The 15,499-nt window shown below is 42.1% G+C and overlaps 1 protein-coding gene across 1 annotated transcript in view; it reads left to right on the forward strand.

Moving 5' to 3' along the window:
- grip2b (glutamate receptor interacting protein 2b) overlaps positions 1 to 15,499 on the forward strand; it is a 454,393-nt gene that overhangs the window by 376,373 nt on the left and 62,521 nt on the right. The window contains 3 exon segments of the mRNA XM_034165962.1: positions 694 to 839; positions 1,000 to 1,147; positions 4,302 to 4,471. Of these exon segments, the coding sequence (XP_034021853.1) occupies positions 694 to 839; positions 1,000 to 1,147; positions 4,302 to 4,471 (464 nt within the window).

The following is a 15,499-nucleotide window of genomic DNA, read 5'->3' on the forward strand; positions in this document are numbered from 1 at the left end:
AATTTTGTCCTCATTTATGACCAAAACCCAAGGTTCTACCGACCCCATCAATTCATTTTCTACCAGCACAGAGTCAGCCAGGCCAAGCAAGGCATCCAGCACCCTGTCGTCCCAACCTACATTCCTGGGGGATCACAAGATGTTTTCTCAGTCATACAGGATACTCCTTAGGTCTGTCTGGTATACTGTCCCAAATGGACATCCCCAGAAATACAGAAAGACAAGCCCAGGAGACATCTTAATCATGTTTCCCAGCATGCTCCTGAGGGAGCAGAGGCATTGATGCTGTTGTCCTGGATGTTAGGAAGTGCTCATCCTATGGAGGTTACTGTGTTTAGTGGCTTTAGTTCTTGATCACATCCTGTCGTCATTAACAAAGTATCAGAATCATGTTTAGCATTTGCAAACATATTCATTCTTATCTCAGATTTTCATCTTCCAGTTCAGCACAGTCTTCACTAAACAGTGCAGCACATCACCCACATAGATTACTACTGACCCCGCTCCAATCAACCTGTCAATCTCACAGCACCATTTCTCACCACTCATGGCACCATGTAACATGAATTGTTCACTTTTTGGCAAAAACTCAACTATGAACCAAAAGGAGGATCTCAACTGTTTTCCACCAAGGCCTCTGATCAGAGTACTTGTATGAGTATTTTCATGTGATGTTTGTTTTTGATTGTCCAGAGAAGGCACGCTGCGCCCTGGTGATCGCCTGCTCAGTGTAGATGGTGTACCGCTGCACAACGCCAGCCACAGTGATGCCCTCAACATGTTGGCTCAGTGTGGACAGGAAGCTCTGTTCCAGATAGAGTATGATGTCACTATCATGGGTGGGTGAGACAATACGCATGCTTATGAATCAAACCTGCACCGAACAGAAACGTACAATAAAATTCCAGATGAATTTGGTTTTCTTTCATACACTCTTAAACAAAAGAAACATCTTATAGGGACACGTGATTAAAACTAAATCTGTTTCTGACCAACCAGACACTGTGACAAATGCCTCTGGTCCTCTACTAGTGGAAATTGCCAAATCGCCAGGAGCAATGCTGGGTATCACGTTGACGTCCGCCAATCATCGAAACAAGCAGGTCATCGTCATTGACCGGGTTAAACCTGGCAGTGTGGTGGACAGGTAAACAAACACAAATTCTATTTATTAGTCCTCCAGACTTTGAATACTATGCCAATACTGTCAAGGTTGGCACCCAGTGTGCGATACGGGACGGACAATACAGCCTCCAATGATTTTCTGACTAATTGTCTGAAGAATGTTTCTGACATATGGTGCATATGATCCTTGGCCAGACTGTCTGCTCATGGTACACACTGTTTTACTTATTTCAGAATATTTGTTCATTCAATTTTTATGAAATTTGGTTCATACATTCCTTGGGGTACTGGCTGGTAAGTTGGAATTCCTAATTGAATGTGTGTGGACTCCCCAGGGACCCCAAGAAGGGAAAAGAAAAAAAGCTTTCACACTCTTCGAATGGCAAAAATAAATTAAAAAAAATGTAATTGTCTTTGAATCATCCTTAGAGCCCCCAGGGCTCCCAAAATGGTCCAAAATGATTTAAAAATCATTAAATTGACACTTGTCTTGACACTTGATAAATTGACACTTGTCAATTTATTGCTGGAAATTACTACTTTTTCTACAAATCTGCATACAGTGGGGAAAATAATTATTTGACCCCCTGTCAGTTTTGCAGGTTTTCCCACCTACAAAGAATGGAGAGGTCTGTAATTTTTATCGTAGGTACACTTCAACGGTGAGAGACAGAATCTAAAAAAAAATCCAGAAAATCACATTGTATGATTTTTAAATAATTACTTTGCATTTTATTGCATAAAATAAGTATTTGACCCCCTAGAAAAACAGAGCTTAACAATTGGTACAGAAACATCTGTCTGCCATTACAGAGGTCACACATTTCCTGTAGTTCTTGACCAAGTTTTCACACACTGCAACAGGGATTTTGGTCCACTCCTCCATACAGATCTTCACCAAATCTTTCAGGTTTGGAGTTTCAGCTCCCTCCAAAGATTTTATATTGAGCTCAGGTCTGGAGACTGGCCAGGCCACTCCAGGACCTTGAAATGCTTCTTACAGAACCCCTCTTTAGTTGCACTGGCTGTGTGTTTGGGGTCATTGTCATGCTGGAAGACCCAGCCATAACCCATCTTTCAATGCTCTTACTGAGGGAATGAGGTTGTTTGCCCCAATCCATCCTCCCTTCAGTATGGTGCAGTCGTCCTGTCCCCATTGCAGAAGGGCACCCCCAGAGTATGATGTTTCCACCCCCATGCTTCACGGTTGGGATGGTTTTCTTGGGGTTGTTCTCATCCTCTAAACATGGTAAGTGGAGTTGATTCCAAAAAGCTCTATTTTGGCCTCATCTGACCACATGACCTTCTCCCATGCCTCCTCTGGATCATCCAGATGGTCATTGGTGAACTTAAAATGGGCCTGGACATGTGCTGGCTTGAGCATGGGGACATTGCTGCCCTGCAGGATTTTAAACCATGACAGCATCATGTGTTACTAATGTAATCTTTGTGACTGTGGTCCCAGCTCTCTTCAGGTCATTGACCAGGTCCTCCTTTGTAGTTCTGAGCTTTCTCAGACTCATCCCTACCCCACAAAGTGAGATCTTGCATGGAATCCCAGACCGAGGGTGATTGACAGTCATCTTGTGTTTCTTCCACTTTCTAATAAATAATCATAACAGATGTTGTCTTCTACCAAGCTGCTTGCCTATTGTCCTGTAGTCCATCGTGCAGGTCTACAGTGTTGTCCCTGGTGTCCTTAGACAGCTCTTTGGTTTTGGCCATGGTGGACAGGTTGGAGTGTGATTGATTGAGTGTGTGAACAGATGTCTTTTATACAGGTAACAAGTTCAAACAGGTGCAATTAATACAGGTAAAGAGTTGCAGAATAAGAGGGCTTCTTAAGAAAAATTAACAGGTCTTTGAGACCCAGACTTCTTGCTGGTTGGTAGGGGATCAAATACTTATTTTATGCAATAAATGCAAATTAATTATTTAAAAATCATACAATCTGATTTTTCTGGATTTTTTTTTTTTTTTTTAGATTCTGTCTCACAGTTGAGTGTACTACGATAAAAATTACAGCCTCTTCATTCTTTGTAGGTGGGAAAACCTGCAAAACTGACAGGGGGTCAAATACTTATTTTCCCCACTATATAGATTCCTTCAATCATTGACAACTTTCAAAAAGTTTTCATTGACATTCTGATGTCATTCTAAAGGCTGACGTGCCCACTGAGAACGGTAAGAAAAGTGCCCTCTGCTGATTTTCTCAAAAAATATTCAGTGAATTTTGTGAAATTTTGTCCAGCCTTCCCCTTAGTGAGTACCCCTAAACCTAACCTCTTTGGCCGGACCAGATTTTGCTTTTCTTTTTGTCTGGATTGTTGTCCCAGACAGCTTTCACACCGCTGTTTTGTTTCAGACCAAACAAGGTCAGTATGAAACCACCATAAAAGTCATTTTAAACTGGTAAGGCCCTCATTAGGTAGTGCGGATTATGGTGTTTTTGGTGGAGGACCGCGCTCCAATCTGACCTCATCTGGAATAAATGGTGCACGTGTTACCATGAAGCAGCAGTTCATGTTTGTGCATCTCGGTGACCACAGACATAAGCAGACAGGAATCAGCACGAGCCTCCAGGCTGCTTCTGAAAATGCATGAAGCACTTGAACTTGTGTCAGCAGTGAAATAAGCCCGAAACACAGTGAAAAGAACAGGTGGAGTGTGAAGAACGACATCCTGTCACTTAGTCATGCAACTTTATTTTAAGAGCAGAGGTGCAAGGAAAAAACTTCCTCCATGGGCCAAGCAAGTTTGTAGTACCATGAAGTAGTCAGATATACTGTAGACCCCGAGGCCCCTTGCTGCCGGTGATTATCTCCAGATTCTGTAGTGTCAAGCGGATGAGAGTGTACAGCTCCCCCTGGATGGGACGCTAGTCTGCCGCAGGTTACTTCCCCAGCTGAGACAGTATTTACAGCTGGGTGGACTGAGACAATCTAGACTAAATGTCTTGTCCAAGGTCACAAACCCACCACTAGGTTACCATGGTCTACACAGAAATGGCCATGAGAAGCATCTCTTAAATTCAAGTTGTTGTCTCCGTTATGTGTTGCTATTCCTCATTTGCTTTCAACTCTAATATGCTGTGGTAGAGAAAAATAAATAAAATTTTGTTAGTGTCCAAAGATTTGTACCGTAAAAGTACTTTAACATTGTTTGTGTTTTCCCAGATGTGGAGCATTGCACGTTGGGGATCATCTGCTGTCCATAGATGGGACATCCACAGAACACTGCACAGTTCTGGAAGCAATGCAGCTGTTAGCCAGTACCACAGAACTGGTCAAACTGGAAATACTCCCGTCCCACCAAACAAGGCTAACTGGGAAGCAGCACGACACGGGTGGGCAGCTTTTAATTTACTCACATTTAAAGAATTTATTTGACCGTGATCTCTCTGAAGAGAATTCTGCATTTGCGGCTTAAAGTTAAAGTTAATAACGAGTGGAATTAATCTCTTTTTGTCACTGGAGCTTTTGCCTGTCAAGTAGGTTTTTAAATCCAGAGTCTGTCACACAGACTGTGTGTGTGTGTGTGTGTGTGTGTGTGTGTGTGTGTGTGTGTGTGTGTGTGTGTGTGTGTGTGTGTGTGTGTGTGTGTGTGTGTGTGTGTGTGTGTGTCAGTTTTTTCAGTAGTGCTTATAGCCATAAAATCCCTCACTTTCCCCCCAAAATTAAATATCTATCTTGGCCAGCTGCTATGCAGTAATACAGTCGACGGACTGCCAAACTGCTGCTGCTGCACTGGAGCTTCATCACTGCAGAAAATTCCAGTGTTGTGTTTTCATCGTTGAAGGCAGAAACCCTCAGATCCATTTCCTGATGGCTGGAAAAATGTTTGATTGTGTGATGTTTGTTTGATTTTACTGATTTAATCCTTTTGATGTACATTTTGAAGGAGGATAGCTACTCAAAGGGCAGATTTTATAATGTTCTAGGGGTGTTACAGAATACACTCACTGCTCAGTTTATGGTTTGGTGCAACGAGAAAAAGCAACGACAAACCATGCATAATCTCAGTTTATCGTCTTTTATTTTGAACAGACACGAGTGCAAGTTGCACTTTGTCCTGCCTGCTGGTAGTTTGTTTTAGACCAAAGAAAATCCTGCACTGACTTTGCCCTTCATGTCCACTGTTGTCCAGCCCTGGAGTACCCTGCTGTAGAGTGTAGGAAGAGCAGCAGGGCTAAGAAGTTGGATTTTCATTTGTTTGTTGTTTTGCCTAATTACAGTGGTACATCTAATGCGGTTAATGATGTATTTGATATGCTTCCACACATATACCTTTGAGCTGTCGAGCAACACCGGCACCTGTGCTTGACTGATCCACACCGCTCACTCACCACTGCTGCTGTCGTTCAGTGGGATCCTCAAACTTTCCCAAAGAGTTGAAAGAAGTAGGATGGTCTTCTGGCTCCTGTGTGTCATTTGCACTCATCATAGTTTGACTGACTGTGTCAAACACTAGTCAGCTTGAGTTAAGTTTAGCATGACATGTTGTTAACTTGCCAGTGACTTACAGCTGAATGTTTCCAAGTGGAGCTCACACTTGGGAAAGATGGTTCTGCATTATGTTTATCAATCAAACATTTTTGATACTGATACCAATTTCGATACCTTCACTTCCTGAGCGATGCTTTTTTTGATACCAGTTTTATAATTTCCTGCTTTTAAACTCAGATAAAACTGAAGTTATTGTACTTGGCCCCACAAATCTTAGAAGCATGGTGTCTAACCAGATCGTTACTCTGGATGGCATTTCCCTGATCTCTTGTAATACTGTGAGAAATCTTGGAGTTATTTTTGATCAGGATATGTCATTCAAAGCGCATATTAAACAAATATGTAGGACTGCCTTTTTGCATTTACGCAATATCTCTAAAATCAGAAAGGTCTTGTCTCAGAGTGATGCTGAAAAACTAATTCATGCATTTATTTCCTCTAGGCTGGACTATTGTAATTCATTATTATCAGGTTGTCCTAAAAGTTCCCTAAAAAGCCTTCAGTTGGTTCAGAATGCTGCAGCTAGAGTACTGACGGGGACTAGCAGGAGAGAGCATATCTCACCCGTGTTGGCCTCCCTTCATTGGCTTCCTGTTAATGCTAGAATAGAATTTAAAATTCTTCTTCTTACTTATAAGGTTTTGAATAATCAGGTCCATCTTATCTTAGGGACCTCGTAGTACCATATACCCCATTAGAGCGCTTCGCTCTCAGACTGCGGGCTACTTGTAGTTCCTAGGGTTTGTAAGAGTAGAATGGGAGGCAGAGCCTTCAGCTTTCAGGCTCCTCTCCTGTGGAACCAGCTCCCAATTCAGATCAGGGAGACAGATACCCTCTCTACTTTTAAGATTAGGCTTAAAACTTTCCTTTTCGCTAAGGCTTATAGTTAGGGCTGGATCGGGTGACCCTGGACCATCCCTTGGTTATGTTGCTTTAGACGTAGACTGTGTTTCATAATTATTGTATGGCCTTGCCTTGCAATGTGGAGCGCATTGGGGCAACTGTTTGTTGTGATTTGGCGCTATACAAGAAAAAAGTTGATTGATTGATTGATTATAAGATCAATTCTAACAAAAAGAAAATTACATTACACATAGTACAAATCTTGAATTTTGTTCTTCAGCTTTGGTAAATTTCCACTTAAAGCAGTTTTCTTACAGAAAAAATAAGTAACAAATAACTTCCAGTGTAAAAGAACACTTGAAAACACTCTGTATTTTTTGTCATAAGCATTTCCTTTCAGACATTTTGGCATGAATATCTCTCCATAGAATCTGAGCTGAGCTCAGCTCCTGCACGTCAGTGCAGAACATCTCATTTTCTCAAAAAAAAACTTTTGATCAATTGCAGTTTATTGTTTGTATTATAACATTTGGAAAAAGGTGTCATTTGATTTAAATGGTGAGTTGCTTTGAAGTTATTAATTCCGACCGGACTCTGTCTTTCTAACATGACTCGCTTGGCAGAGAGCCGCGCAGCTTTTGGAGGTGTTTGAATGGAACTTTTTTGTTTCTCAGAACACGACAGGACTCCCAGTTAGTGACTTTAATCCGCACAAAAGTAACTCACGATTGACATATTTTAATGGCTCTGAGAGGGGTTAAGAAGCGGATTTGCCATTTCTGAAAGGCAGCGAAACAAAGATCCGAAGCAGTGGGTCGGAACAGTGCTTCATTGCTTCAAACTTCAAAACGATGCACGTATTAAGTTGCAGTTGAAGCGGTCCTGTGGTTGAGATTTTGAATCAGGCTGCTCGTGCTCCGTAACATCCACAGGCGGAATTGAATGCTGAAAGCAGGATGGCTGCGGACCACTCATGACCACACGTGATTAACCTCTGGGTACGAAACTTGGCTCCGAAAGATGAGGCATGTTTCGATACTCGGTACTACCAAAGCATTTCGGTCGGTGCCACAAAAGAACCAAAGTTCGGTACCCAGCTCTACTCACAGGGTGTATAATATAATGTAATATAAGACTGTGTGTACAGAACCATTACTGCTGTAAACATGACAATGCTCCCCAATGCCCACCACTCCTATTATATGCAGCAATAATATGAATCTACAGATTTAGACAAAAGCAACTGGACATCTTTTGGTTTTCAAGACCTTTCGCCGCTCATCCAAGTAGCTTCTTCAGAGTATCCTAAACTGGCTTGGAAATCAAAGTTACTCTATATCATCATCTCTATTCGCCAACCAAAAATAAATGTTCAGGTAAATAAATGAAACGATGCTACCTTTGCCCTGTCAACTCATCCAGAAACTGGGCTGTTTTCCATTTTCTTTGTCAGGATTCATACAGTATTACAATTTGTGTCATGCCATAATGTGTTAGATGGTCAACCTTGCTCAGGGATAAGGATGTTTCTGCTCCCCACCCAAAACAGTAACTCAGATTTGAATTGGCGTACCACACCACCATGCAGTGGGCAATCTCTCATCATGGCACCAGCCACCACGCTCCAGAAACAAGACACTTGGCACTGCCTTGTGGTTTTGTCTTTTCCAAAGATGAGGCTCCAAATGGCTTTAACCCCATCCATTTCATAATGCGTGTACCACACATTCTGATGGTTGGTGGCTGCAGAGTTACTACCACCGAGGTCAAAAACAAGAATTCAGAGATCAGGTGCCAATCACTGTGTCTACCACACCACTGAACCACCCTGGATGTCAAACCAGCCCCCCAACCCCAACCCCCCCCATACTTAAGAAACTATATATCTGCCGCAGCCAGGGGAACCATGGGTGCATCCTGACCTTTTTCAGTTGAGGTCCTCGACACGGACACACCTACATACTGGGTCATGTACAGAGAAACACACCACATGGCCACTTGTCGTAGCTGATGGTCTCTCACAGTGCATGTGACACTTCTCATCTGAGTCTCCCTAAGTAACCATTCATTTGACACAAAGTCATTCCAGCGGAACCCAAGGATCTTCTGGTACTAAAGACATCTAGTCTTTGCCTTAATTCACGGGTTAGAGTCCAAGTCTCACAGCCATCGAATAAGTCAGGAAGCGCCAGGACTCTAAAGCAGAGGTATTCAAGTCATTCCAGAAACCCCCAAGAGGGTGCAGGTTTCAACATCACTTTGAGCAGATGGTATACAAATAATGAATGTTTATGAGTTCAATGGTACGAATATTTCATGAGGTGAAAGCTGGAACAAACCATTCAATGAGGCAAAGCTGAGTTGAATGGTTTGTTCCAGCTTTCACCAAATTAAATATTCGTTCCATTGAGAGAATGTAAAAACATTCATTTTTTGTTTAATATAACAGCTAAAATAGATCCTTGTCATTTGATATTTTATTCATTTATAAACAACAGAAAAGAAACTTACATTTTGGTGTGCCACTGCTGCTAAAGTCCAAATTGTGACGTGTAGTCCAGTGATGCTGTGCACTGACTTCAGACTTCCATTAAAAAAAACTTAGTGACTTAGTGTAGTCCCTCAGTCCAGCCAAAAATCACATCAGCTTTTCAGCTTTTCATCTGAACAGCTCTTCATGCATCCAGATGGCTTACAGCGGAGTGGATTTTTGTGTGTGTGTGTTACAAAAACTAGCACCATCAGTTAGCTCAATGAAATCGCCATCTCACTTGTGTCGTTGTCCCATGTGTGTGCGCGTGCTCACACAACCGGGTTGGCGATTGTGCGCGCGTGTACTACAAAAAAAGACTGTGTACATCCTCAGTGCAGCGAGAAAAACAAATCACGTCAGAAATTAGTCCAACTTTTCATTCTAACTTCCTGCTAACAGCCTCCAGACAGTGCAGTGGATTTCTTTTGTGTACATGCGCGCGTTGTGTGTGTGCGTGTGTGTGTGTGTGTGTGTGTGTGTGTGTGTGTGTGTGTGTGTGTGTGCGTGCAGAGTGCAATGGTACCAAACGTATGGAACCAAATTTGCACTCTAAATGGAACCAAATTGCATACTAAATGAAATGCAACACAAATGGGATGAATAATCCTTGTCATGTGACATAAGAAGCACCAATCAAATGACAAGGATCTTCTCAGTCGTTATATAAAATCAGTTAATCACTGAAATCACCTGGTGGAGTGGGTGGGTGCAAAGAAAACATGCACCCTCTCGGCCCTTTCTGGAATGAGTTGAATGCCCCTGCTTGAAAGACTTGGACCTTCATTATTCTTCAAAGATATCACCATCACCAGACACTTATGTCTAGTGACCCATGACTCCTTGAGCACTTTTAAAGCTGATCAACAACTTCAAAATTATCACCATACACGGATGCACTTCTGATGGTCGAGTCTAGGAAATCACTGAAAACCTGAATCTTGGTCTTGATCCAGGACAATCACTAATGCAGACATTTCAATTCCTCCCTCATCTTCTCAAGTGCCACAATCAGAGGTTCCATTGATTCCACCAAGATCCATTGAGTTCTTATGGGGAGGTGATGGTCTAGTGGTTAAAGTGTTGGGCTGGAGACCAGAGAATCCTTGGTTCAAATCCTAGCATGGAATCCCCTAGTTGCTTCCGGTGTGTAGTGAGTACCTTGTATGGCAGCACTCTCACATTGGGATGAATGTGAGGCATTACTTGTAAAGCGCTTTGAGCGTGTGATGCAGATGGAAAAGTGCTATAGAAATGCAGTCCATTTACCATTTGCCATTTATTTAGGAGATCAGAGAGAAAAGATATCCTGCTCTTCCTTGTGTGTTCCTGTCGATCACCCTGTCTCACTGAGCACTGACTGAGGAGCATTTTGGCTCCGATGACAACTTTGTTTTCAAGTAATTGAAGGAGCATTCCGTAGCCATGCGGCAGCTTTCCATCAGCCGGAGAATTAGTGCCAGTGGATTTTCAGGGGAAAGCAGCTGCTTCATTATCCCAGGTTAATGCTCACCGTGGAGGAGTTTAAATATGACAAGTGTGCACCCTCACAGTGACACGTGCAAGCAGTGTGAATATACGTGATGTGTGATTGTATTAGTTTCCATTACACTCACATTCATACACTCACTAAATGCTTCCATAACACACAAATGTCCTTTGATTTGTTCGGAATTTTTCACAATAAAAAAAACAACTCTGTATTGCATTTTGAATCTCATCATCAAAGGCGCCACTAACACATACGTGGAAACTGTTTATTGTCTTACACTGCAAATGTTATGCAGCTGGTTTAACATGTTAACATGCAGGTTTAACTCTTGATGTCAGCTGTCGTCTTTTGTCTGCAGATGTAATTCATTCAAAAATGAGCAAATAAAAGTGGACTTGAAATGGCCCAACAATCTGATGACTGTTCATCTCTTATTAGTGAGAGACTCCAAACCGTTCCTAAACCTGATTTGGATGTACTCATGCTAAACTTGAGTTTGACTGTGTGCACTGTGAGCACATACAGTAGTCATTGTTTAATGCACACTCACAAAGTACAGTTGTGCTCAAAGGTTTACATACCCTGGCAGAATTTTAGCTTTCTTGGCCATTTTTAAGAGAATATGAATGACAACACAAAAACTTTTTTTCACTCATGGTTAGTGGTTGGGTGAAACCATTTATTGTCAATCAACTGTTTCCTCTTTTTAAATCAAAATGACAAGAGAACTACCCAAATGAACCTGATCCAAAGTTTACATACCCCTGTTCTTAATACTGTGTATTTCCCCTTTACCATCAACGACAGCTTGGAGTCTTTTGTGGTAGTTGTGGACGAGGCTCTCTGATGGTAAAGCTGCCACTGAATATGTTTCGGACTTTATTTACATCAATTACAAAGAAATACAAACAATATGGCACTCCTTGGTAAATCTGCATGGAGTAGACAGTTCTCAAAAACTGAGTGACTGTGCAAGAAGGAGAAGAGTGAGGAAAGCCACCAAGACACCCAGAAAACCCAGGAGAAGTTATAGGCTTACGTAGCTGTGATTGGAGAAATTATGCACAGTGCAAGCTTTGCATTTTGTATCACCAGTTATCCATCTTCATGATGAAGTGGTATAGAGGAGGATTTTCTTAAAAAGAAGACCTGAAAGTTTAGCTACAAATTGCCAGAAGGTATATCTGAGATGCAAGCCTGGATTTGATCTGTTTTGGTGAAAGAAAATCCTTCTCTGCTCTACTCCACTATGAAGCTAAGAGTAGTGATACAAAATGCAAAGCTTGCACTGTGCACAATTTCTCCAATCACAGCCACATAAGCCCATAACTTCTCCTGGGTTGCCTGGGTGTCTTGGTGGCTTTCCTCACTCTTCTCCTTCTTTCACAGTCACGCAGTTTTTGAGAACTGTCTACTCCATGCAGATTTACCATAAAGTGCCATACTGTTTGTATTTCTTTGTAATTAATGTAAATAAAGTCCGAAACATATTCAGTGGCAGCTTTACCATCAGAGAGCCTCGTCCAAAACTACCACAAAAGACTCCAAGCTGTTGTTGATGTTAAAGGAACAATACACAGTATTAAGAACAGGGGTATGTAAACTTTGGATCAGGGTCATTTGGGTAGTTCTCTTGTCATTTTGATTTAAAAAGAGGAAACACAGTTGTTTGACAATAAATGGCTTCACCTAACCACTAACCATGAGTGAAAAAAAAGTTTTGTGTTGTCATTCATATTCTCTTAAAATGGCCAAAAAAGCAAAAATTCTACCAGGGTATGTAAACGTTTGAGCACAACTGTAGGTGCTGGTGTTCATCATGGCTTCCTTTTGTTTTGGACTCTGGAACAACGTTTTAAAACAGGTCTTGAAACCATGTGTTGATTATAGGGATGATACCCATCTCCCAGATTGTTTGCAGTGCCAGAAGAGCATCTCCACTCACCTGGAGGAGCTCAGGTCAGATGCCGCTGATCCCTGGAGCTTTGTCTGCCTTCAGCTGTTTCATGGATTTTGTCATCTACTTGGATTTGGTGGTTTGCAGTTGACTAGAGAATAAGCCACAAGAACCCTGGATCAGCCTTTTACAACTGCTCATAGTATCCAGTCCAATATCATAATACATCAGGGGCATCTGTCAGGACTGAACCATCTTGGTCCATAACTGCAGTGGGATGAGGTTTAGGTTTGGAGAAACAAAGTGCTTTGTTTCCCCTATAAGCAAGTTGAGGGTCACTATACCACAGAAAGTGTGTCACCTTATCACAGATTCCTCTTAGAAATGCCTCATTGTCTACTCGCAGGGCCACCACTTAGGTGGCAAAGACTTAAGGTTAGCAGGTTAGGAGATGTATAAATACACAAAGTTGCAGACACACAATGTGTTTCTTGTATTTGAATCTTGCATCATGAAGCCTGTGTGGAGTCCCTGTGCAATAGTAGTCAGTAAAACTCACTCCCCAACAGCTAAAAGAAATCTCTGGCCACAAGGCCAAAGCCTGGGTTTTAGCCTTCTCGTTAGAGAGGCCGTCTCCCATGCTGGAGATCGTGACTTCGTGTCCCGAGGTGAGCGAGTGGGAGGAGTCAAAATCACAACACAAGGTAGAGCAAAGCCACGACACCTGCATCAGAATGTTCAGTGCGTTGACTGTGAGCATATCGTCTCATTCCGACCATTTCATATCCACAAATAGAAGTTGAGGATGATGACTTCTCACATACTACAGAAAGTAGAGTCAGAGCCTTGTTTGAACAAAGAAAAGGTTAAGAAGAGAGAAAGTTGAAAAGACGAGTGATGAATGAAGGAGGAAAGAAATGACAAGAAGAGTCAAGAGACGAGTCAGATCTCCTCGTCTCCTCACTCCCACCTCCACGTCTCCTCCATCACTTATTTTTGTATCACCTCCTTTTATGACCTTCACTATTCAGTTTTAGTGTCCTTTGAAAATGAGAAAAAAATCAGTCCTTTCACTCATATTTCCCTCTCTGTCTCTCTCTCACCCTCTCTCTGTGTCTCTCTCTCCCTCTCTCTCTCTGTGTGTCTCTGTCTCCCTCCCTCTCTCTCTCTGTGTGTCTCTGTCTCCCTCCCTCTCTCTCTCTGTGTCTGCCTAATATGTTAAAATACGTTTATGGTAAAATAAGATGACTTTAATTATCTCTTGAGATGAAACGGTGCAATAGTTAGTTGTAGAGACCCACTCTGTGTAAACTGAATGGCAGCTTTTCATTTTGCATTTGGCAGATACTGAATCAGTAGACAGTCTTGTGGATAGTTTAAACTCAGTCCTCAAACTACACTCGACATGATTGTGCCACCTTTGTTAAAACTGTGCTCCCCCAAAACACAGTCACCTTGGTTCAATGATTACCTGCGTGACTTCAAGCATAAGGCTAGAGGTGTAGAATGGAAATGGCATAGTTCAAAATTAGAAGTATTCCACCTTGCGTGGCATGACTCTATCTTAGACGATAAGCATGCATTACTGGCTACAAAGCGGACCTATTATTCTGATTTGATCAACAAAAACAAGCATAACTCAAAATTCTTGTTTAACACGGTGGCAACATTTATTCATGGACAACCACCTGTAAGTCACTGTCCTTTTACAGCACAAGATTTCCTGGATTACTTTGAGAATAAAATAGAAGACATTAGGTTAAACACATCCCAGGATGCTTTAACCCAGCCACTACACCCTACTATTGAGGTGGGTGCCATTATTTATGGCCTATATTTATAGAATTTGAGTGTATCTCTGTACGCATGCTGATGAAATTCATAACATCAACAAAAAGCACAACCTGTTTATTTGATCCTATATCAACAAAACTGTTTAAGGACCAACTGTGGGGCCGACTGTGCTGGAAATTATTAATCTCTCATTAACTTCTGAATCTGTTCCTAAATGTTTCAAATCTGCAGTTATTAAACCATTACTTAAGAAACCTAATCTTGTGACAAGAGTGACAAGAATGGACAAGATTAGGTATGAACATATCAGAGGGACAGCTCAGGTGGGACGGTTTGGAGACAAAGTCAGAAAGGCGAGATTGAGATGGTTTGGACATGTGCAGAGGAGGGACCCAGGGTATATAGGGAGAAGGATGCTGAGGATGGATCCACCAGGCAGGAGGAGAAGAGGGAGACCAAAGAGGAGGTTCATGGATGTGCTGAGAGAGGACATGCAGGTGGTTGGTGTGACAGAGGAAGATACAGAGGACAGGGTGAGATGGAAACGATTGATCTGCTGTGGCGACCCCTAACGGGAACAGCTGAAAGACAAAGAAGAAGAAGAAACCTAATCTTGACCATAGTGTATTGAAAACCTATCGGCCGATATCAAATCTATCAGTTTGCTCTAAAAGTCTGGAAAAAGTGGTGTCACGGCAGCTTGTGGACTGTCTTACTGAGAATAATCTCTTTGAGCCACTGCAATCTGCTTTTAGAAAATGTCATTCCACAGAGACGGCTCTCACTAAAGTGGTGAATGATTTTCTGCTTGCAATGGATTGGGACACCACTATGGTTCTTGTGCCGTTAGATCTCAGTGCTGCGTTTGATACCGTGGATCATCATATTCTACTTGATAGGCTGGAAAATCATTTTGGGATTACTGGGAGTGCCCATGCATGATTGACATCATACTTTACCGGTCGTTCTCACTGTGTTTTGTACTGTAACACTACTACTAACCTTAGTGACATGAAACTTGGGGTACCATAGGGGTCAGTCTTAGGCCCCCTGCTTTCTCCCTTTATATAGCACCCCTTGGGCTCATATTGCGGCATGGGATTACATTTCACTGCTATACTGATGATACTCAGTTATGCATACCGATAACTGCTGGTAATCTCATCCACATAAAATCCTTAGAAGATCGCCTTGCATCAGTGAGAAGTTGGATGTCTAGAAACTTCCTACTTTTAAACTCTGATAAGACTGAAATGATGGTTCTTGGTCCAGTGAGACATCGGTATCAATTTGGCCATTTAACACCTAGGCTC

Source organism: Thalassophryne amazonica, chromosome 3 (assembly GCF_902500255.1).
Source record: "Thalassophryne amazonica chromosome 3, fThaAma1.1, whole genome shotgun sequence".
NCBI lineage: Eukaryota > Metazoa > Chordata > Actinopteri > Batrachoidiformes > Batrachoididae > Thalassophryne > Thalassophryne amazonica.